General features: G+C 43.6%; 1 protein-coding gene across 1 annotated transcript in view; it reads left to right on the forward strand.

The window, feature by feature from the left end:
* Nucleotides 1–25,409, forward strand: part of LOC121278115 (dynein heavy chain 8, axonemal-like) — a 1,831,678-nt gene that overhangs the window by 478,509 nt on the left and 1,327,760 nt on the right. The window contains exon 20 of the mRNA XM_041188200.1: nucleotides 6,005–6,121. Within this exon, the coding sequence (XP_041044134.1) occupies nucleotides 6,005–6,121 (117 nt within the window). The remainder of the gene's footprint in view (nucleotides 1–6,004; nucleotides 6,122–25,409) is intronic.

Here is a 25,409-nt window from a genome sequence, read left to right on the forward strand (position 1 = left end):
ACCTCCTGCCTAGTTCTGTGGATAGTCTAACAGTCACCCATTCCCTTTCTGCCTTCAGGCTCCTAAACTGTGGTGTGACAACCTCACTGAACATGCTATCCATGTGGCTGTCAGCCTCAGATGCACCACAATGACTCCAGCCACCACTCAAGTTCTGAAACCCTGAGCTCAACGTTCTGCAGTTGATAACATTTCCTGTACATGTGGTCATCTAGGATACTGGTAGCATCCATGACTTCCCACATAATACATGACACACATTGCACACAACTGAGCTGTCCTGCCATTGCTTCAATTTACTTCCCTTATGTTAACTTTATTTTACTTATACTACTTTATTTTACCTGGTCTTGACTTAATTTTACTTCCCTATTGCTTGTGTTTCTTACTGAAATCTACATAGCTCCTTCTTTTAAGGAGAATGTGTTTTTCTAATTTTCAACTACTTGAAGACCCTCCCAAACAGTGGTTTCTCACCAATCAATGAAGTTGTGTTCCTCCTGTGATCTCACTCTTGGATGCTTTAAAAACTCAGCCCTCTCATGCAGCTTTTCAACTCCTGGTCTCCTGTAGCCTGAGAAAGGTAGAAAAAGAAAAGAGCACCTCCCTCTCCTTCTCACCAAACTCATAGCAATTCCATAGATAAAAACAAAAAACCGCGGATGCTGGAAATCCAAAACAAAAAAGGAATTACCTGGAAAAACTCAGCAGGTCTGGCAGCATCGGCGGAGAAGAAAAGAGTTGACGTTTCGAGTCCTCATGACCCTTCCACAGAACTGAGCGAATATAAGGTGAAATATAATCTGGTTTAAGGTGGGGGTGGGGTGGGGGGTGGAGAGAAGTTGTTGGGGGGGGTGGCAGGGTGGTGTGGTTGTAGGGACAAGCAAGCAATGGTAGGAGCAGATAATCAAAAGTTGTCATAAACAAAAGAACACAGAGGTTTTGAAGGTAGTGATATTATCTAAACAAATGTGTTAATTAAGAATGGATGGTAGGGCACTCAAGGTACAGCTCTAGTGGGAGTGGGGTGGAAAGACTAGTGGGGCATAAAAGATTTAAAAATAATGGAAATAGGTGGGAAAAGAGAAATCTATATAAATTATTGGAAAAAACAAAAGGAAGGGGGAAGAAACAGAAAGGGTGTGGGGATGGAGGAGGGAGTTCAAGATCTAAAGTTGTTGAATTCAATATTCAGTCCGGAAGGCTGTAAAGTGCCTAGTCAGAAGATGAGGTGCTGTTCCTCCAGTTTGCGTTGGGCTTCACTGGAACAATGCAGCAAGCCAAGGACAGACATGTGGGCAAGAGAGCAGGGTGCAGTGTTAAAATGGCAAGCGACAGGGAGGTTTGGGTCATTCTTGCGGACAGACCGCAGGTGTTCTGCAAAGCGGTCGCCCAGGTCTCCTCTACATTGGAGAGACCAAACGTAAACTTGGCTATCCACGTAAACTATCCACTACCTTCAGGCATTTATTGATATCACATGGAGTGAATCAAATTGGCTGAAGACTGGTATTTCTGATGCTGGATACCTGGGAGGAGGCCAAGATGGATCATCCCTTTGGCACTTTTGGCTGAAGATTGTTGCCAATACTTCAGCCTCATCTTTTGCACTGATGTGCTCCTGCCATTGAGGATGGGGATATTTTTGGAGCGTCCTCCTCCAGTGAGTTGTTTTATTTTTCACAACTGGATGTGGCAGGACTCCAGAGCTTAGACCTGATCTGATGGTTATGGGATCACTTAGCTCTGTCCATCACTAGGTCCTTGTACTGTTTGGCACACAAATAGTTTTGTGCTATAGCTTCACCAGATTGACACCTCACACTTATGTATGCCTGGTGCTGCTCCTGGCATGCCCTCCTGCACTCTTCATTGAACCAGGGTTGATCCCCTGGCTTGATGGTAATGGTAGAGTGGAGGATATGCTGGGCCATGAGGTTACAGGTTGTGTTCGAGTAAAATTCTGACGCTGTTGATGGCCCGCAGTACCTCATGGATGTTCAGTCTTGAGTTACTGGATCTGTTCGCAATCTATGCCATTTAGCATGCAGGGTATCCTCAATGTGAAGGCGGGACTTTGTCTCCACAATGACTGTGCGGTGGTCACTCCTACCGATACTGTCATGGACAGATGCATCTGCAGTAGCGAGGCTGGCGGTTATGAGGTCAAGTATGTTTTCCCCTCTTGCTGGTTCCCTCACTAGTCTAGCAGCTATGTCCTTTCGGACTTGGCCAGCTCGGTCAGTAGTGTTGTAACCAAACCACTCCTGGTGATGGACATTGAAGTCCGCCATCCAGAGTACATTCTGTGCCCTTGCCACCCTCAGTGCTTCCTACAAATGGTGTTCAGCATGGGGGAGTGCTGAGTCATCAGTTGAGGGAGGGCGGTACATGGTAATCAGCAGGAGGTTTCCTTGCCCATGTTTGGCCTAATGTCATGAGACTTCATGGGTTCCGGCATCAATGTTAAGGACTCCCAGGGCAACTCTCTCCCGATTGCATGTCACTCTGCTGGGTCTGTCCTGCCCGAACAGGACAGGACATACCCTAGGATGGTGATGGTGAAGTCTGGGACATTATCTGTATGATATGATTCCTTGAGGATGGCTATGTCAGCCTGTTGCTTGACTGGTCTGTGAGACTGCTCTCCCATTTTTGGCACAAGCCCCCAGATGTTAGTATGGAGGACTTTGCAGGGTCGACAGGTCTGAGTTTGCAATTGTCATTTCCGATGCCTAGGTCGATGCCGGGTAGACCGTCCGATTTCATGGAATTTTTGAGACTTTGTACCGGTTTGATACAACTGAGTGGCTTGCTATGCTATTTCAGAGGGCATTTATGAGTGAACCACATTGCTGTGGATCTGGAGTCACAAGTAGGTTAGACCAGGTTAGGACAGCAGATTTCCTTCCCTAAGGGACATTAGTGAACCAGATATGTTTTTAAAACAATCGACAATAGCTTCATGGTAATCATTAGCCTTTTAATTTTAAGTGAGTAGGCAAAGATCTGGCAAATGGAATATAATGTGGGAAAATGTGAAATGGTCCATTTTGGCAGGAAGAATAAAAAAGAATCATATTACCTAAAAGGTGAGAGATTTCAGAGCTCTGAGATTCAGAGGCATTTGGGTGTCCTAGTGCATGAATCACAAAAGTTTGCAGGGACAACAAGTAATTAGGAAAGCTAATAGAATGTTATTAGCTGGCCTGTGACTTTGAGAGAGCTGTGAAGATGTGCAAGGTGTGGCAAGCGCATCAGCCAAAGTAGCACAGGAAACCACTACACCCTCATGAGCTCCCATTGCATCCCTGGTCAAAGGTTGCAATGCATCTGTTTATCATTTATGCTGATGATTTCCTCTTAGTCACAGATTATTTTTCAAAATTCTGAATCATCAGACAGTTGAAGGCTACATCGAGCACATCTGAGCGAGTACTTTGAATGCTGTCTTTAGTCTTTTAGGTACACCGGAGCAGGTTGTATCAGATAATACTCCACAATATAGAGGCAAACCATTTCAGTACATGTGTGCCAAGTGGGGCATAAACCGTGTAAAGGTGTCTCCGTATTATCCTAGATCCAATGGTCTTGCTGAAAAAATGGTTAAATTCCTTAATGTGAAGTGGAAGGAAATAGAGCAAGATTTCCAGGTTGCTATGTTGAATTTACGGGCAACACCATTAGACATGGGATTAATCTGAAATCGTGTTCGGGAGACAGATCAGAAAACACTTCTGAGTTATCATCTGTCCAGGCTTGCATCAGTGTGGAAAAGCAGGAGAAGATGAAGTCTACACACGATTAATCAGAATCACACAGTGCAGAAGAGGCCCTTTGGCACTTTAGCATGCAGGTGTGGAATTGCTTTGTTTGCACGTGGAGGAAAAGGCTTGAGTTATTTACCTAACAGTAGGAATCTGGTTCGCAGCAAAAGTATCTAAGATTTGCAGCGAGCCAAGATCATGCAACGTCACATACCTAATGGACAGATGTTGAGGAGGAACAGATGATAAAAGCAAATACTGCAGATGCTGGAAGAAAACAGAAAATGCTGGAAGAACTCAGCAATCCTGGTAGTATATATGGAGAGAGAGACAGAGCTAACGTTTCAAGTTTGGATGACTTCTCCAGAGCCAATAGCATCGAGAGCACATTTGCGAGTATGGACTGAGAGTGAAATTATGGAAGACCTCTTTGAAGACAACCACCGCAGCAGGACACCCATACATTGCCAAGTCAAGAACACTGTAGTGATGATTCTAGATCTCAGAAGAGCTTTGCTATTATGAAATCTGTGCATAAGAGTAAGCCACCTATATGTTTTAGGAATACTTAAATGATCGATAGAGGTCTAAATTTTATGCAAACAGTTTTAATAGCAATTTAACAGCAATTCTATCATTTATGTATTTATTCTTACAGTGATTTGATGTTGTAGCACAGCTCTAATGAAATATGTAAATATTGAGTGCGCATCATCACTGCAGGAAGTGATATCATACAGTATGGCCAGGATTTTCCAGTTGTCGGGTGGGCTTGGCGGGAGCGACTGGGAGTGACTGCGAAACGGACCACCACCCGTGAAGGGGCCCTGACCATGATTACACGCTGGCTGGCTAATTAATGGCTCTGTCACATGAGCAGGGTCATGTTAGAGATGAGTGCAAAAAGTTTTTTTTTAAATCGTTGGACGAAACCTGATCCTGCCCGTGGATGAGGTTTTGCCAAAAATCCAAAAGCCGTTTGGCCTTTTCGCCCACCCACCAACAAAATTTTGATCACTTAATTTATTAAAGGTCTTAATAGGCCACTTAATTGTCAATGGGTGCACTGCTGACCCCCGTGCATGCCCGCCGACCGAAATATTGCGCAAATGCACAGTGACGTCGGGATGCTCGCCTCACGCCATCGCACATTATTTTAAGCTCGTTCGGGTTGGATGCACATCTGCCCGACGGGTGTAATATTCTGCCCTATGTGGCACAGATGTACGAATTGTGTTGATTCCCTAGTAAGAGGTGTATGTAGAGCTCTCCTGTAATACTTGATAACAGTCGATCTCATGTGAAAGTCGAACCTCAACTTTTGGACAAAAAATGCTTAATTTTTCATACATCTCATGTATAAGTCAACCCCCGACTTTTGGCCAAAAGATCCTAACTCTTTCTATTTACGGCCCACTCTCCGCCTCTCCAGCAAGCCAACTCTCTCCCTCTCGCCAACTGTCTCCCTCACACCGCTTGCCTGTCCCACTTTCCCAGTCGCCGCTTTCCTACCTGATTCTCCCACACGTTGCTTCCCTAACTGACTCTCCCACTTGCTGCTTTCTCTCTGTGAGCGATGACTCAGGAAAGGGGTGCAAATGAAGTGAGAAAATGGAGCTGTGAAGGAATTTCTTCTCTCAGAGCATCATAGAAACATAGAAAATAGGAGCAGGAGTAGGCCATTCGAGCCTGCTCCTCCATTCATTTTGATCATGGCTGATCATGCAACTCAATAGCCTTCTCTGCTTTCTCCTCAAATCCTTTGATCCCTTTCACTCCAAGAGCTGTATCTAACTCCTTCTTGAAAACATACAATGTTTTGGTCTCAACTACTTTCTGTGCTAGCGAATTCCACAGGCTCACCACTCTCTGGGTGAAGAAATTTCTCCTCATCTCAGTCATTGGTCTTTGTAAGTCACTTCCACAGATAGCAGTGGAGGCTGGGTCCTGGACGATATTCAAGGTTGAGTTAGGCAGATTTTGATTGACCAGGGAGTCAAGGGTTATGGGTGACAGGCAAGAAAGTGGCGCTCAAGCCACAATCATTAGAATGGCGGAGCAGGCTTGAAGGGCTGAAAGACCTATTCCTGCTCCTATTTCTTATGGTCTTACTTAGCTGTAGTATATGTGATGACTTATGAGGTGAATGAGATATCAATGATTGTGGTATTTATATTTGGTTTTGAAACATTCATAATAATTTCACATTCAAAGTCTTTTGTTCCTTTTCTGTTTAGATTGAATCTGTTCTGAGACAAGGAGTTACTTTACTGAATTGGTCATCTCTAACACTGGAACAGTTCTTCTCTGATGCAAATACAGCCATAGATGAGTTGATTGCATTGTTAAAGACAGTAAGTAGATGTATTAGAAACTGTAAATTTGCTTATTAAGCTAAAGGATGACAGCAGTGGTAAACAGGACATTTTGTTTCATTTTGGCATCTAGTAATAACAGGTTCTCAATAGGTATGGGCTCCAATAAAATCCTTTACTTTTTCATGGGCCAATTGCTGGTAAGGCCAATATTTGTTGCCCATCCCTAATTGCCCTCAATGTATTCTGTAAATGTAATATGTTTATGTAGCACCCAACCACATGAGAGAAAAAGACAGAATCAAAGAATAATAGAATTGTTACAGAAGGAGGTCTTTTGGCCCATCTGGTCTGTGTTGGTTCTCATCTAGGTTTGTACTCCCACATTTTCCCGATAGCCCTGCAAATTTTCGCTCTTCCAGTAATTGCCCAATTTCATTTTGAAAGCCATGATTTAATCTACCTTCATCACACCTCAAGCAATGTATTCCAGATCCACGTCACTTGCTGTGCAAAAAAGATTTCCCTCATGTTAACTTCTTATAGCAACTACCTTCAATTGGTGTCCTCCAGATCTGTATCCCTCCACTATCTGCTTTGTCTGATTTTGAATACCTCTATCAAATCTCCTCTTGACCTTCTCTTTTCCAAGAAGAATAGCCCCAGTTTCTCGCAACTGAAGTTCTTCACCCCTAGAATCATCCTCATGAATCGTTTCTGCACTCTCTCCAATGCCTTCACATTGGACTCAAAATCAGTGTCCCCAAGACTTAGGTTATGTTTAATCAGCACCAGGCACACGCTACGAAATGCCAGACATAACATAATGCCATTATTGATGAAGATATCGCTGCATACATCCAGAAAGCAATTTCTGCCTACAGCTGATATCAGGATATTGTCTGAAAGCAATACTGCATTAAGCTGAAGAATAAAGTCGAACTCTACTGGGCCATCGTCCTGACCACCCTGCTGAATAGCACAGAATCCTGGCTCTACTACAGGAGCCATATCAAAGTTTTGGAACTTCCACCAAAGACACCTGAGGTCCATGATGCGAATTCGATGGCAGGTGAAAATCACAAACAACGAGGTCCTTGACCATCCTCCATAAAATTCAACTTGGATTTGCAGGTCATCCTTCCCAAAAAGAATTACTACAAAATCTCCAAGCTAATCTTCTATGGGGAACTGTCTCAAGGCAAACAACATCAGAGCGGTCAGTACAACTGATACCATGACACCCTAAAAAAGAGTCTTAGAAACTTCTGCCTTGCAGGACATCTTTCTTGGGAAAACACTGCAGCCAACCAGCCCATGTGATCCAAGCACTGAAATTTGATTTAGCATACTTTGACAACTCTCTATTTGTAAAATCCAAAGTGTCCAGGGAAAGGGCAGAGGTGGCTCAGCTGCAGAAGTTCCCCGAAGCAGCAACAATGACAACATGACCTGCCAGTTCAGTGGACTTTCATGCTGATCTCTCATTGACATCTTCAGTCACCTACAGCCTGGACATACTTGAATAACAAGAGATTTACCATCACATCTTGTTTTTGTACTCTATGCCCTGTTTATAAAGCCTAAGGTCCTGCATGCTTTTTGAACAAGTCTCTCAAGCTGCCCTGCCAATTCAATGATTGACACATATTACCCCTCCGATTCCCCTGCTCCTGCACCTCCTGAAGAATATTTTATATTGCCCCTCCTCATTCTTCCTACCAAAATGAAACATTTTATCCTTCTCTGCATTAAATTTCATCTCCCACATGTCTGTTCATTCCATAAATCTGTCTGTCCTTTTGAAGATTAACATCATCCACCTCACAGTTCACATTACTTCCAAATTTCATGTCATCCACAAATTTTGAAATTGTGCCAAGGTCTGGTTTATTGATATATAACAAGAACAGGGATGCTAACACTATCCTAGAGAACTCCATGATAAACCTTCCCCCAGTCTGAAAGCAACCAACAACCACTACTCTCTGCTTCCTGATACCATATCCATGTTGTTACTGTCCCTTTTATTCCATAAGCTCCAACTTTGCTCATAAGCCTGGCTTTCAGAAGTCCATGTACACCACATCAAATGCAATATCCTCATCTACCCTCACTGTTACTTCAACAAAAACAGTCAAGGAAGTCAAGGTCAAGCAATTTTCCCTTAACAAGTCACTTTGGCTTTCTTTAATAACCCTGTTTTTGCCCAAGTGACTATTAATTTTGTCCTATCATTTCTAAAAACTTTCCCACCACAGATATTAAACTGACTGGCCTGTAGTTGCCAGGCTTACACCCTTGTCTTAACAGAGGTGTAACATTTGCAATGCTTCAGTCCTCTGTATCTAAAGAAGATTTGAAAATTATGGCCAGTGCCTCCTCAATTTCTGCCTTTACTTCAGCATTCTTGGATGCATCTCGTCTCCTCTGGTGACTTATCATGGAGAAGGATGTTATTAGTACAATAGCGACCTTAGATGACCATAGATAAGGAGCAGGAGTAGACCACATAGTCCATTGAGCCTGAAGTGCCATTCAATCCGATTATGGTTGATATTGGGCTTCAATTCTATTTTTCCACTCATTCCTCATATTCCTTAATTCCCTAATATACCAAAAATCTATCAATCCCAGATTTAAATATATTGAATGATAGAGCATCCACAACCTTCTATGGTAGAGAATTCCAAAGATTAACAATTCTTTGAATTAAGTAATTTCTCCGCATCTCAGTCCTAAATGATTGGCCCCTTATCCTGAGACTATGCCCCCATGTTTTAGACTCCCCAAACAACGGAAATAATCTCTCAGCGTCCACCTTATCAAGCCCCTTCAGAATTTTGTAGGTTTCAATGAGATCGCTTCTCATTCTTCTTAGCTCCAGAGAATGTAAGCTTAATATACTCAGCTTCTCGTCATAGGACCATCCCCTCATCCTAGGTGCCAATTTAGTAAACCTTTGCTGTACTGCCTCCAATGCAAGTATATTCTTTCTTAAATGTGGAGACCAAAACTGCACACAGTAGTCCAGATGTGGTTTCACCAAAACCCATTAAAACTGTAGCAAGACTTCTTTATTCTTGCACTCCAATCACCTTGCAATAAAGACCAACATGCCATTTGCCTTCCTAATTGCTTGTTGCACTTCCATGCTAACTTTCTGCTTTCCTTGTACAAGCACATCCAAGTCTCTTTGAACATCAACACTTACAAGTTTCTCACTTCTAAAAAAAATTCTGCCTTTTTATTCTTACGACCAAAGTGAATAATGTCACACTTCCCTTTGTTATAGCCCATCTGACATCTTGTTGCCCACTCACTTAACCTGTCTGCATCTCTTTGCAGCCTCTCTGTGTCCTCCCCACAACTTAACTTTCCACCTAGCTTGATACCATCAGCAAACATAGATACATTAATTACTCTTTGTCTCTTCATCTAAGCCATTAATATAGATTATAAATAGCTGAGGTCCCAGCATGATCCTTGCAGCACACCACTATTCATTGCCTGCCAACTTGGAAAAAGCCCTGTTTATATCCACTCTCTGTTTTCTATCCATTTAGCAATTCTCTATCCACACTAAAATATTACTGCCAACTCCGTGAACCATTATCTTGCCTATTAACCTTTTGGGTGGCACCTTATCACGTGCCTTTTTGAAATACAGGTATCCTATGTCTACTGGTTCCCCTTTATCTACCCTATCAGTTATATCAAGATCAAGATGTAGGGTAGAGATAAGAAATAGCAAAGTCACTTGCAGGAGTAGTTTATAGATCCTTAACTGTAACTATACAGAAGGGTGGGATATACAGGAAGAGAATCTAACCATCACCCCTTGAAATTCATTTTTTTTTTCATTCATGGAATGGGGCATCACTGGCTAGGCCAGCTTTTATTGCCCACGCCTAATTGCCCTTGAGAACTAAGTGGCTTGCTAGGCCAATCCAGGCAGCATTTAAGAGTCAACCACATTACTGTGGGTCAGAAGTCACATGTAGGCCAGACCAGGTAAGGACAACAGATTTCCTTCCCTATGGGACATTAGTGAATCAGATGGGTTTTTGTGACAATGATTTCATGGTCATCATTAGGCTTTTAATTCCAGATTTTTTACTGAATTCAAATTTCACCATCTGTTGTGGTGGGATTTGAACCTGGGTCCCCAGAGAATTACCCAGGGTCTCTAGATTACTAGCCCAGTGACAATACCACTATGCCACAATTTCCCACTAATGGCATTGCCATCACTGAATCAGTGTGTACCATCTACAAGATGCATTGTAGAAACACACCAGGCTCCTTAGCACCTTCCAAACCCACAACTGCTACCATCTAGAAGGACAAAAGCAGCAGAAACATGGGAACACCACCACCTGGAAGTTCCCCTCCAAGCAACACACCATTCTGACTTGGAAATATAATGCCATTCCTTCACTGTCACTGGGTCAAAGTATTGGAACTCACTCCCTAAAAGCACTGTGGGTGTACCTACAACACATGGACTGCAGTGGAACACGAAAGCAGCCAAGACCTTCTCAAGGGCAATTAGGGATGGGCAATAAATACTTGCCTAGCTAGCATCACTCACATCCCATGAATGAATAAAAAGAAAAACAAAATGACAGAAAAAATCAACTGGGGCTAGAGAAATCAGATTGAACCAGTTAGCTAATAAATTACTCAGCTCTCTCAGAACTGTATGTTTACCTGACCAATGCTCGAAGAAAGAAAGAAACTTAAGGCATGATTTTACCGTCGGCGAGCGGAGGCGGGGCCCACTTGCTGATGCATAAAATGACACGGGATGACATTGGGCGGAACTCCCGTCATCACCCGGCCCCATTTAAATTTTCAGGAAGGTGGGGGCGCAGCAAAATCAGCTGTGTGCCCACCGACCTACCAGTGGCCAACTGAGGCCATTGACAGGATCAATTAATCAATTAAGCCTTAAGGTTGGCGTGCAGGCCAGGAGCCCCGTTGGCAACTAGAAAAAAGCGGGATGAGGTTTCATGTAGGGTTTTAAAATTTTTAATTAAGTTGTTATGGAAATTATGAACATGTCTCAACTCATGTGACATTGTCACAAGAGGGGACATGTAAGGGAAATTTTTTTCTCTATTTTTAAAATCGTTGAAAGTAGAGGTGATCTCCCTGAGGCAGCACTTAGCCTCAGGGAGATGAGTGTGCTCTTTCGTGCTCATGCGCGAAGAGCGCACTCTCAATTTTAGGGATTCCTTCCACCTGCACAGGGAGCGCATAGCGCTTCTGTGTAGACGTCACGCTGGGTGGGCCTTAATTGGCCCACCCACGTAAAATGACGCCACGCCTCTGACCGGGGGCGCCGATCGGAAGCGCGCCTGTATGCGCCCGCACATCAACTTCCCCCACCAATGGGGGAAAAATTCTGCCCTTAGTCTACTTACACAGCACTTTCACAGTTACTGCTAATTATAGACTAGACTAAATTTTACATGAACAAGATTAACACTTTAAACTCCCCCACTCACTAAAATCCCAGATATGCACTCAGTTCCAAAGCTTGTACTCGTTTGACCCATCACTCTCACCAGTATCGAAAATTAAAAAATGGTTAGCAAGCAAGATAGATTCAGGGGACTCCTGCACTACCTGTCTGGTTCTCTTATACTGCCTGGTGGTCACCCATTCCCTCTCTGCCTGTATACTCCTAATCTGTTTGTGACCACCTCCCTAAACATGCTATCCACATAGTTCTCTGCCACATGGACGTACAACCATGACTCCAGCCGCCATTCAAGTTCTGAAACCCAGAACTCAGTTTTCTGCTGCCACTTCCTGCAGATGTGTTCATCCAGGGCATATGGTGTGTCCATGAATTCCAATAAAGCGCAGGATGTACAGTCTACTTGACTGAGCTGACGTGCCATACCATAACTTTAAAAATTATTTTTTACAATTGGAATAGGTAGAATAACTTACCAGTTACCCACAAATCAGCTTCCTCTGCTGAACCGAAGTAAGAGCCAGTTGTGGAGGCTGACAAAAGGTAGAAAAAGGAAGGAGCACCTCCCTCATCTAACTCCCTCAATCACCAAACCCCCACTTTATACTATGTGCATCCAAAGCTGCACTGTCAGTGTAGACAAAACAGCACTGAGGAAGGCTTGGTGATGCTGGCGTCTCGCCATTCAAATCTCCTTGTTTTAGCAAAATCTGGGCATTGAAATTGGCATTTTTCTGGTGCTGGGGTAGGGAATTTTCTGTGGTAAGGTTCTGGTGTTTTAAAGATCGTTTCAAGCACAGAATTTTCCTGCTTGGCTTCCAATTGGTTCCTTTCTTTTTAGGTTCATTTCCTAAATTTGGGCTCTGGTCAAAGGTTTGGTCAGATTTGCTTGTTTGATCAACTTCTGGCACACTTGGAATGGGTCTATACTGCTCATGAACTCTGTTATGAACAAGAGAGAGAGAAACTGGACTTCTCTATCCTCTCCCCATCTGTCCCTAAGCAGAGGTGTTTTTGAATCATTTTTAAAGTAGGCTGTAGCCTGTTTTCCCAATCATTCATTTTGTGTGATTTAACCACTCACAGCAAACACACATTATGATTAACTCAGAAGGTTAATTTATTCACATTCAAATCATGAGGTGGGGTGGGGGGAGTCTTTGCAACCTCACACACACAAATACACATACACACATAACAGTAAGGAGGAATAGCAAAGATCAAGATTTACAACTATAGGCAACAACAATAAAATAACCAAAGAAATAAGTATTAGTTCATGTGATTTCCAAAGCCCAAGAAGTCAAAGTCCAGACTTTGTTTCCTTCATGGCAGAGTTCAGTCCAGATGGTTGGGGACAAAACACGAGAGCACTTGAAACGAATGATGAAGTGGCATGATGGAATTTCTGTGCTTACACCACATGGCAGGTGATGATTAAAGACTTTTAAAATCAAACAGACTTCAAGGAGTTGAGAGATGGTTGCCAGCTATTTGCTCATCTTGAGGCTGCTGGAATTCTTCCCAGTTTGTGTTAAAACAGCCGCCTGATGCTTTCTCAGCTCTCAAAGGAATATAGAAATTAAAAAATAGTCATTTGAATCATGTCTTTCTCTACAATGATGTCAAAAGGGATGATTGTCTATTGTCTGGAACTTGCTTTAGGTTTCACGACTGATAATATCCCGCCATTAGCTTTTGAAAGAATTACCATCCTATTGAGGCTCTTGTGTTGGGAAATCATTATCTAAGCAGACCCTTTGACTCTGCCAAAGGGGTAAGCTTATCAAGATGCAAATGATACCCATTGGTCCCTCAATGTTGCCCTTTTGAAATGGACTTGGATAGTCCCAGGTGTGAAATGGGTCTATTAACAATTTTGCAGGCATACCAAGTTTTGACCTGTGAGTCCCCTGGTTTTATAATTATAATGCCCTTATAATTGGGTGTGAGATTCCATGATGATGAGAGGAGGATTCTTTTGTTTTTGTAATTCCTGTCGGTAGGTTCCCGAACAAAGAACCAATACTATGGCCATGTGACTTGTAGCAGCTATCTTTTTAGTTCAGCAGAAAGTACATTTTGAAAATAGCAGAAGACAATAAAGTTTTGATATGCATAGTTTTGGATTTCTTCTCATGACTTATTAACAAACAGAAGTAATAAAAATCTGGCTAGAGAAGGTTGTGATTATAACTGGCAGCTTCAGGAATTGCTTAACAATAAATTGAATGAAAAGCAAAAATGCATTTACTCCATGGTGTGTTCCAGCCACAACTTGTCTTTGTGGGCGGAGCCTTGGAAAAGCATGCAAAGGCGGCTACAGTGAAACCCATTGCAGGTACTACAGAAAAATGAAGGTCAAAGGGATATTGTCAGAATATTCACAAAATACCCCTGTGTGAATTGGTAAGCAGCTGACCTACTACCTGAATTCAAAATATTTAAATAGCGTACAGAGCTATGGTTTCTTAATTCAGATGTGTCTGAATCAGTCAAGCAAGCCATAAAAATTTGCTTAGCAATTGGAAGTAAAGGTCTATACAAGCTGAAGATGTCAGGATTAACAGAAGAAGAGCTGAAGGATCCCCAAACGATATGAACTACATTGGAATATCGGTTCAGAATCAAGTTAAACTTCTGTATTCATCAGCTGGAGTTCATGTCATTTTGACAACAGCCTACAGAATCCATAGACCAGCAGATGCAGAGGAATGGTTGTGTACTGTGATTTTTCAATCGCAGAGCTAGCAGACGGAATTGTTGAGTTGGCGAATGCATTTTCTCTCATGGAAGCATTCCAGAAAGATCTAGACGAGCCCAAAATGTATAGCATTAAAGAGCTACTCAAGGATGGACGTAAGTACGAAACGATCCTTGCAGTCCAACAAAGTTTACAGGTCCTAAGCCCAATCCCAAATGTTGACACTCACTTTAAAACACCCAAACCTAGCAAGCTATGTGGAATGTGTAGACTTCTACATGCGTCATGGAAATACCCAGCATTTCATTAATTCTGCAAGACATGTGGCAGAAAGAGTTATTGGCAGCAGCAGTGAACTAGAGCTGATGCAGCTACAAAGAGAAGTGCACTGATCTAAACAGACCATACACAACAGATACCTTCATGTAGCCGGTATCCCATCAGAGCATACATGAGGTAACTGGCAAATCAGAAAATGACAATGATGTGCACGACAAGAAAAGAGCAATGAATACATGTTTTGCATTGTCAATCTTGTGGAAAACATAGATACTATCACACCATCTAAAGTGATTGCTAGCGATTGCAGATCTACCGGCATATCATGATCTCATACTACTAAGAATCCATAGAATGAGTCTGACATCACAAGGCAGATCAACCTCAGAAATTACTCCTATCATCTCAGTTCATGACCAACATTGACATATCCAGAATGTTTCAACAAAATTTGGAGTTTCAAGGGAGCTGCAACATTATACTTGCAAGAAAATTCAAGTCCATCAATTGATCGACCACCTAAGTGCAGCACCCACTTACAAGACAAATTGAAGGTTGAAGTAGACAAAATGAAGAAAAATGGAATCATTACAAGGGTACAAGAGCACACAGATTGGCGCAGCTCAATGACATGTCATTGAAAAGGATGGATCATTGAGAGTCCATGACATTTATGCAGTTATGACACATTGTCCTTAAAATATAACCCACATCAAAAGAGTTAGCTCCGAGATTTGGAGGTGCAAAATTCTTTTTGAAGCTTGAGGACAAGCATGATTACAGGTCAGTACATGTTGTAGAGAAGCCCCAAGAACTACTTTTCATACCTCACTCGGAAGATACTGTTTTCAATTACTTCCTTTCAGGCTGTCTGTTAATCAGAGTTTCTTTCAAGCTCACATGGACTGCATTACATGCACTTTACCAGGATGCATCAGATGATATAGGTGTTGTGGGAAGAACAAAGCAAGAATATGTCCATAATCTTCATTTAATAACGCAAGCGGCATATAATGAATTGGTGCTCAGTGATCTAAAATATGACATCAATGTGCAGCAGGTCAAATTCGTTAGTCTATTTATTCCGGTGCTGGTACATGTCCTAATCCAAGTAAAATAGAGATTTTTAATTTCATGCCAACGGCTCAAGGACAACCTTCAAAGGTGTTTAGGTCTCTTTAATTTTTTGTATCCATACATTCCCAATTTTCCTCAAAAATCTTCATTGCTAAAGGAAGTTTTGAGAAAGGATGTGCCTTTCCTGTGGCACAAAGACTACCATTACCTTTTTGAAGTATTGAAACAGTCATTAACAGAAGCACTGACGTCACAATTTTTAGGATACTAGGGAGACACCTACCCGGGAGATAGGTGCCTTACAGAAAGACCTGGGAGCATGCACACTACTGTTATGATCCCAGCTGTGCTCCCCCTGGACAAGCCTGATCTGAGAGTGGAACCCAGCTTGATGGATACGAACTTTTAATTTGTTTGTTTAGGTACATGTAGAGGGGCTACTGAACAGAGTCACCAGAATCATCTAATGAATTTTTAACTAAAGCATAAACAAGATGAACTATATTACAATACTCCTTCACCCAGAACTATACCTTTATAGATATATACAGATTTGTAAGGTTAACACAAGTTACAAAACTTATCTTAATATCCACAGTAAATACACAGTCCATGTAAACCGATAGGCACCCTATGGTGAGACACACCATGCTCTGAAACCAAGTGACAGATGCCACTTCAACCAGATGCGATAGGTCTCTGCTTAACTCTCCTCAGATGCTTGTCACACCGCGAGAGAAGCGGGCTCTCTGCACTCCATCTTTCACACAAGGGCTTCCAATCTCTCATCTCCAAGATCTTGCCTTGGAATCTTCCCCCAAACTGATGCTTTCTCTCAGGCACCTTCTGCAAGAGTTCACCTCTAGGGTTTCAAACTCTCCTTCTGATGTTGCTCTCCCCTGGGCCACCACATGCATTCAAGCAATCTTCCATGCACTGTCTCTAACTGACTCAGCCGTCAACAGTACCGCTGCTTCACTGCCCATAGCAAAGAGTTACAGACCTTCTGTTTGGGAATACCAAAGTCTTCTATAGGCACATAAATAGTTAAAGGGTGGTAAAAGGAGGAGTTGGTCCAATTAGGGACCTAAAAGGAAATTTACAGATGGATGAAGGGGCCATGGCTGAGGTATTTATAAATACTTTGCATCTGTCTTTACCAAGGAGGCAGATGCTACCCAGGCTATGGTGACAGATGAGGAATCCCTGTCACTAGAAGGGCTCAAAATTGATAGGGAGGAAGTGTTGAATAGACAGTCGGTACTTAAAGTTAACAGGGCACCAGGACTGGGTGAGATGCATCCAAGGATATTGAAGGAAGTGAGAGTAGAAATTGAAGGGGCACTGGCCATATTCTTTAAGTCTTCTCTAACTCAGGGGTGGTGTCAAAGGACTGAAGGATAACAAACATTACACCCTTGTTAAGAAAAGTTGGAAGGATAAGCCACACAATTACAGACCAATCAGTTTAACCTCAGTGGTGGGCAAGCTTCTAGAAACATTAATTTGGGATAGAATTAGTAGTCACATGTAAAAATATGGGTTGATAAGGAAGAGCCAGCATGGATTTCTAAAGAGGAAATCATGTTTAACTAACTTGTTGGAGTTTTTTGAAGAGGTAACAGTAAAGGTTAATGAGGGTAATGCTGTTGATGTGGTGTACACAGGCTTTCAAAAGGCATTTGAAAGAGTGCCACACAACAGACTTGTGAGAAAAGTTATTGCTCATGGAATAAAAGGGACAGTAGTAACGTGGATACAAAATTAGCTGAAAAATAGGAAGTAGAGAGTAATGGTCAATGGATATTTTTCGATTTTTCGGGCTGGAGGAAGGTTTGTAGTGGAATTCCCAGAGTTGGTATTGGGATCTTTGTTTTTCCAGATATATATTAATGATCTAGATTTTGGTGTGCAGGGGATAATTTCAAAGCTTGGGAGTGTTGTGAACTGTGAGGAGGACAGTGTGGAAATTCAAGAGGACATAGACAAGTTGGTGGAGGAGGCAGATAGGTGGCAGATGGAGTTTGATGCAGAGAAGCGTGAGGTGATACATTTTGGTAGAAAGAGCATGGACAGACAATATAAGGAGTAGAATTTTGAAGGGGGTGCAGGAGCACCCAGAAAGACTTGGGTGTATATGTGCATAGATTATTGAAGGTGGCAGGACAGGCGGAGAGAGCAGTTAATAAAGCATATAGTATCCTGGGCTTTATTAATAAAGGCATAGAGTACAAGAACAAGGAGGTTTTGCAAATTTTATATAAAACACTCATTAGACCTCAGCTGGAGTATTGTGTACAGTTCTGGGTGCCATATTATAGGAAGGATGTAAACAGATTGGAGAGAGTGTAGAAGAGGTTTACAGGAATGATTCCATGGATGAGAATCTTCAGCTATGAGGATAGATTGGAGAGGCTGGGATTGTTCTCCTTGGAGAGAAGAAGGCTAAGAGGAGATTTGATAGAGATGTTCAAAATCATAAGGGGGCTGGGAGAAGCTGTTCCCTTTTGTAAAAGATCAAGAACGAAAGGGCACAAATTTAAAGTGATTTGCAAAAGAAGCAAATGTGATGAGAGAAAAACTTTTTCATACAACAAGCAGTTCAGGTCTGGAATGCACTGCCTAGAAGTGTGGTGGAGGCAGGTTCAATCGAGGCATTCAAGAGGGCATTAAGTGATTATTTGAATATAAACACGGTTCAGGGGTATGGGGAAAAGGCAGAGCAATGGCACTAGGTCATAATGCTCATTGGAGAGCCAGTGCAGACACGATTGGCTGAATGTCCTCCTGTGCTGTTAAAATTCTGTGATTCTGTGAACTTCACTTAACAGGACCTTTTCCAGGTTCCTGTCCTTCCTTTGACTAGAAGCTCTTCTTGGGACTTCCTCCTATTCCACTCCCCTGGATTTTGGAGTCTTTTTTTTAGCTTGGGACTGGCTATCTATCCCCTTTGCTCCAGTGTCTCTTGGCAACTACTTTCAAAACCAACTAGCCTCAAACAGCTTGCAAAACCAAACTGCTGTTTTGCTTCTTGTGTGTGTGTTTGTGGAAGGGAATTGCTGGTCTAGACCCCTGTTGCTAGGCAACAGCACTGCTTTTCTCTACTCTTGTGTTTGCTCAACTTCTGAAAACACAGATAGAGAAATACAAATCAAACTTAAACATTAAAGCTAAAACTCATTTCCAACACTCAAAAAATACAAATATAACTTACTTAAACTGCCTCTATTTCCTAACACTATAAAGGGCCAACCGATTGCATTCACTTCAAAATCTCTGTCTTGAATGCAATCCAACTACTCCAACATCAAATGGGAAACATTGGGAAGAATTTTTGGGTCGACGAGCGGGAGTGGGGCCTGCTAACCGACACGTAAAATGACACGCCATGACGTTGGGCGGGCATCCTGACATCACCGCGTGTCATTTAGATTTTCAGTTCGGCAGACGCACAGCCGGGTCAGCTGCCTGCCCGTCGAACTGTCAAAGGCTATTAAGGCCTGTTAAAAACTAATTGAACAAATAAAGTGAGCTGCCTGACCAGCCTTAAGGTTGGCAGGCAGTTGAAGAGCCCAGGTGGCCTTTGAATTTTTCATGGAACCTCATCCATGGGCGGGATGAGGTTTCATGAAGTGTTTAAAAATTCCATCGAAAAAAAATTCATTGACATGTCCCAGCTCATGTGACACTGTCACATGAGGAGACATTTTTTTTAAGTTTTTAATTTCTTTATTTAGATGTTTAAAACTTAAACTAATCTCCCTGAGGCACCCCTATGTCTCAGGGAGATGCCTGCGCTCTTTCGCGTGCATGTGCGAAAGAGCGCAGGCCCCGACCCAGGGAATTCTCCGCCCCCCCCCCACCCCCACCCGCACAGGGAGCGCTCAATGCTTCCGGCTGCGCGTCACAATGGGCAGGCCTCAATTGGCCCGCCCTTGTAAAATGGCGGCACGGCCCGATTGGGGGCGCCAATCGGGTTCACACCAGGCCCCACACAACCCCCCCAACGGGAGGAAATTTCTGCCCATTAACTTTAGTGTTTGGAATCGTGTTTTCAAACTTATCTCTTTGACAAAATATTTGTGGCAGAGAACCACCACAAACCACTGGGTGTGATTTGGTGACAGCATTTTACCAAGCACTGCCAAGATTACAATGTTTCTTGCTAAAGATTCAAGGTTACAACTCTGAGATTAGGTACAGCCAGGTAATTTGTTGGTCACGTAGGATACATTTAGCTGATTGCCTAACCCAGCAAAAACAAAAGATATATCCTTAGATATACAAGTGGATTTCAATGACATCAAACTTGATGATGGTCTCCAAGTTTAGCTGGTACATTTTGCACAACAGAAATGCTAGCAGTTACAAAAGAAACAGTGAATGATTCTACACTACATAAATTGTGGAAAATCATAATCAAAGGATGGCCTGATTCAATTCAGCAGGTACACGTACATGTGAGATCATTTTGGCCTTTTCGGGACATCTCCCGGAGGAGTTATTTTTCAAGGCATACAGCTCATTAGACTAGAATCTTTCTGACCTGAAATTCTTTAGCAAATTCATCACTCACACATGGGCATAGATTGAACAAGAAGACTCGCAAGAGACACAGGGCAGAATCGGGCCAGATTTCTACAAAGTGCGGTAGCGGGCAGGAAAAAGTCATTGTACTCGCCAGCTGCAATGGTTTATTTTCACACCATATCTGGATATGCAGGGCCACGAGGTTACAGATTGTGGTTGAATATAAATCTGCTGCTGCTGATGGCCCTTAGTGCCTCATGGATGCCCAGTCTTGAGTTGCTAGATCTGTTCGAAATCTATCCCATTTAGTGTGGTGGTAGTGCCACATAACATGATGAGGGTATCCTCATTGTGAAGACAGCACTTCGACTCGACAAGGACTGTGCGATGGTCACTCCTACCGATACTGTCATGAACAGATGACTCTGCGCCAGGCAGGTTGGTGAGGATGAGGTCAAATATGTTTTCCCCTCTTGTTGGTTCCCTGACTACCTACTGCAGAACCAGTCTAGCAGCTATGTCCTTTAGGGCTCAGCCAGTTCAGTCTGTTCTGGTACTACAAAGCCACTCTTGGTGATGGACATTGAAGTCCCAATCAGAGTACATTCTGTGCTGGTGCGGTCGGCTGCGAACACCCTTGTGAGGATCGTGCACCACATCATTTCTCTCTCAATGCAAATGTGAGTGCTCTCTCTCCTGCTTTTGACTGTGCTGACATGCATTATCTCTACTTTGGTTCACAGGGAGCTCTGCCAAATGACCAACACCCTCAGCCAGCCAGTCCCTCAGTTCCATCCATGTCCTCACCCCCAGCCAGGAGCACTCCTCCTCCATTGAACAATTGTAATAAATAGCCTGGAAGACCATTCATAGTGAAAATGTCCCAGCCATTAGCTTTTGAAGAAGTTGCAATTTTGAGGAGCTTGTATTTTTTTTTATTCATTCAGGGGATGTGGGCGTCGCTGGCTAGGCCAGTATTTATTGCCCATCCCTAGTTGCCCTTGTTGAGAGAGCATTCAAGAGTCAACCACATTGCTGTGGGGCTGGAGTCACATGTGGGCCAGACCAGGTAAGGATGGAAGATTTCCTTCCCTGAAGGGCATTAGTGAACTAGATGGGTTTTTACGATAAATGACAATCGTTTCATGGTCATCACTAGATTTTAATTCCAGATTTTTATTGAATTCAAATTCTGCCATGGCGGGATTCAAACCTGGGTCCCCTGGGTCTCTGGATTACTAGTCCAGCAATAATATCACTACGACTTTGCCTCCCCTAGACAAGAAGCCATTGAAAAGCCATTGCCAGGGTAGACCCTCTGACCCCGTTAGAGGAGCGTCTAATCAAGATGCAAATGACGTCCATTGTCCCCTCAGTGGTCCCTTTTGAAGTGGACCTGGACAGTCCTCGGTATGAAATATGTCTGTTAATAACTCTGCAGGAATAACAGGTTTCTATCTGTGAGTGCCCTGATTCCATGATTATGATATCCTTGCAATTGGATGTGAGCTTCTCCGATGACGAAGGGAGGATTCCTTTTTTCTTGTAACTCCTGTTGGTCACTTCCAAAACAAGTCACATGTGATCATGTGACTTGTCTTTTGGGTTCAGCAGAAAGTCCATTTTAAAAATCACGTTATCTTCTTTCAATACAAGATTGTCAAGCAAGATGGCCTCCGATGCCCATCTGTACATATACATAGGTACGAGCATGCACAGAAAACCAATGATGTCATAGTGTGTATCTTAAGGTGTCTTTTTCAGTTAAATTGCTTCCTCTCACTTCACTGTCACACAGTCTAACATACTATTATACATATCACTGTGACACAGTCTGACACTATTATATACCGTACCGTCCATCAGCATCGCTGTCAGTGAACACAGTGTTGAACTCAATGTGCTGCTTTCCTGTTAAATTGTTTCCTGTCACTGTGTAGACTAATACTTGCTGAGGGGTATCAGAGATGAAGATTTTGTGTGTGACGTGTGTGTAAGACGCAGCAGTCTGAGGAGTGGATAAGAGAAAATAACAATTCACAATTTGCCTGGGTATCACAGTGATGACTAACTGCTGACTTTAAATCTGTGAAACAGGAGCTAAGGTTGACAACTGACTGGGGTTAATAGGATCTGAGTGTTTTTTAACCCTCTGGCTGTTCCTTTGTAGGGCTGAAGTCCTGCTATGTGGCTCAGACTCCAAATAATTTCATGGGCAGAATTGTACGTCCCATGGTTGGATGTGTGCCTGTCAAGAAGATATAATAATTAATGTTAATGGAATTTATTGTAAAATAGAGTAATAGTGTGATATTTCTGTGTGTGTGTGTGTGTGTGTGTCAGCTAGTCTGGGTGCTTTGATCTAAGAAAAGAAGTTAGGTTTGAAATGTTAATGAGATAAATATGGGGAAGTTTAGAAACATAGGTGTCAAGGGAATATTCACATTTTGAAATAAACCAGACTGGATTGTTTTCAAAGGAGGAGTGAAATGTGTCACCTAGCCAGATGAAGTTTAGAAACAGTGGGCGGAATTTTCCCAAATTTGTACTAATTACAGTGGCGGGAGGGTAGAGTCTGGATGAACTGGACCCAGAAACTTGGGCATACCGGAAAAGGATAAGAAAACAGCATATGTGGCAACACAACAAAGTACACAAAGAAAAGAAATTCTAGGAAAAAACATAAAGGCAATGCAGCCCAAAGACCCAGTTCCTTAAAACGAGAACTGCAGCGTGAGAGAATTTGAATCGCAGCCATCCAGTGCTACTTACACTTCAAACCAACAGGCAGGGCACAGGGCAGTTCTGTGAAGAGATTGAGTCTGGGTTCATCGGCTATATGTGATCTGACTCAGACAATGCTACCCAGGAAAAGCATGTTTAATGTTTTGATTTACTGGTGAATGATACAGAATAAAAGTAAAACAGCATGCTGCCTGCCGATGGCGATGGAGGGTTTTCACGCAGTATTGTCCTGAGCCCGCCTAATTATTTATGCACTCCCGGGAAACATGCAGTTTCCATGGCGGGCGGGCTCCTCATTTGCCCACCTACTGCCACCCCGCTGTTGAATCATGTCGGGCATGGCATTTAAAGGCCAACCGCAAGCACAGTGCTCATTGCTTCCAGCTCACCAGTGCTGCCAGGGAGAAATGGCCTTCAAAGGCAAGAAGACTGCAGCCCTCTGGTTTAATGATGGGTCCTTCGAGCGACTGCTGGATGCCATGGAGTTCCTTTGGGATGTCCTGTACCCCTGCTCTGGCCACAGGTTGGGCAGCAATGTGACCAATCTGGCTTAGGAGGCAGTGGCAGCAGTGGTCAGCGCCAATGTCCTTCAGAAGAGGACAGCTACCCAGTGCCACAGGAGGATGAATGATCTCCTCCATTCCGCCAGGTTAAGTCACTCCTTTCATCACCCTCAACACTCACACTCAGAAACCCAGCACATATTCACAGGTCCCTAACTGCCAGTTCAAGGGACATCACCATTCACGATCTCACACTCACCTTCATTATTGTCATCCCGTACCATGGGACCACTCACCACCTGCACAGGCCAGGCACACTTATCATATGGCTTGGCAGGTGTCCTGCTTACACTTCTCCATCTCTAACCATGCAGGACAAGCTGGTGCACAATAAGAGAGAGAGGTCGCAGACTGGTGGCGGAATTCCCAAAATCAAAGTCCTCACGGACTTTGAAAACAGAGCCATCCAGCTAGCCAGCGAGGATCTGGACCCGTCCTCTGCTGATGGTGAGGTCGGCGCTGCTGTACCAAGTGAGGATCCAGCAGCGCAACATCCATGAGACAACCATGCCGTGTCTGATGTGTCCTCTTTCACAGGACACTGCCATGCACTAATTATCTTTCCTTGCTTTCACAGGCACATCTGCCAAATAGCCAACATAACCCATGATCTAGGGCTACCATTCAAGCCCCAAAGAAACTTCTGAAGAGGAACCTGGTGGTACCCTCCCTGAAGTCCCCTCACAGAGTTCACCAACACCCTCCACCAGTGCAGAGACAAACACCTTGTGGGACCTAGCTTTAGAGTAACCCCGGGATCACAATCTGGTGAGCACATTGCACTGTCTGATCCACTGCAGGCAGTGTGCTTAGGAAAGTTAAGGAGAATTAATTCTTTTGGAGTTAACCAAATAAACTAAATTAACAAAATCAGGGATAAAATAAACACAGCCCCTAAATTAGGATAACTGGTAAAACCAAAGACAAAATTTAAAGGAAACTTGCAAACATCAAACCAAAATGTGATTAAGGGAGTCGATAAAGGATCCTAGCCCCCGGGGTACTCGACGGTACCAGCAGACACCGTGTGTTCCCTCTCCAGGGACACCTGGCCACGAATGTAGCTGTAGAGGAGGGGCAGACAGTCAGGTCGGACGATCCCCTCACTCGCCCGCTGCCTGGACCTGTTAATGGCTAATTTGGCCAGGCCCAGGAGCAGGTTGACGAGGAGGTGCTCCTCCCTCCTGGCCCCCTCCGCACCGGATGCCCATAAATCAGGAGCATGGGACTGAAGTGCAAACAAAATATTAATAAAAGGTTCTTTAAATAACTGTAAAGGGAGTGCAGTCTACAACACTCTACGTAAGCATGGTCCACAGATTCCATAAGACCGCAAAAAGAGCAAGTACCTTGGGAGTCCGTGAACCAACACACTCTATGTTTGTATGGGACTGCTGCATGCAACACCCTCCACCCCAGCTCCCCGATGGAAAGCAGTAGGACACCTCTGTAGAGGGCCCCCCAATGGGGACCTCTGCCGCTGGATGGCAACAAGGCATGCCAGGGTGTGTCCGGGTGGTGGGCGAGGGCAAGGAAGAGAAGGGTGTGCAGCAACAGCCTGTACAGGAAACCCCTTTGCGCCATGCTAAAGGGCATGGAGGGCATTTCAGTGAGATTGCTTGGGCTGCGGGGCACCGGCTCCTGAGGAAGGGTTCGGGGCTTGGGGCCAATGTGGAATTCCGTCCGAACAGGGGTATGCTCAGATGGAAGACCACCTTGAGGCCCAGTATGACATCGGGGCCAAGCATGACCGTCCTAAGGTCTTGAAAGACATTGGCTGCGAGCCAGAGATCCATGGACGCGCGACGTGCCAACTTCTGTGGAAGCACCAATCCATTCCTCCGCCACCCAGCACATCCCCGATCCTGGTCACCACGGCAGCCACAGCCCTCCTCTCTGCTAGCCGCTGAAATAGATGGAGGGGCGGATTCCTGAGCAGCA

The sequence above is a fragment of the Carcharodon carcharias genome, chromosome 5 (assembly GCF_017639515.1).
Source record: "Carcharodon carcharias isolate sCarCar2 chromosome 5, sCarCar2.pri, whole genome shotgun sequence".
Classification (NCBI taxonomy): domain Eukaryota; kingdom Metazoa; phylum Chordata; class Chondrichthyes; order Lamniformes; family Lamnidae; genus Carcharodon; species Carcharodon carcharias.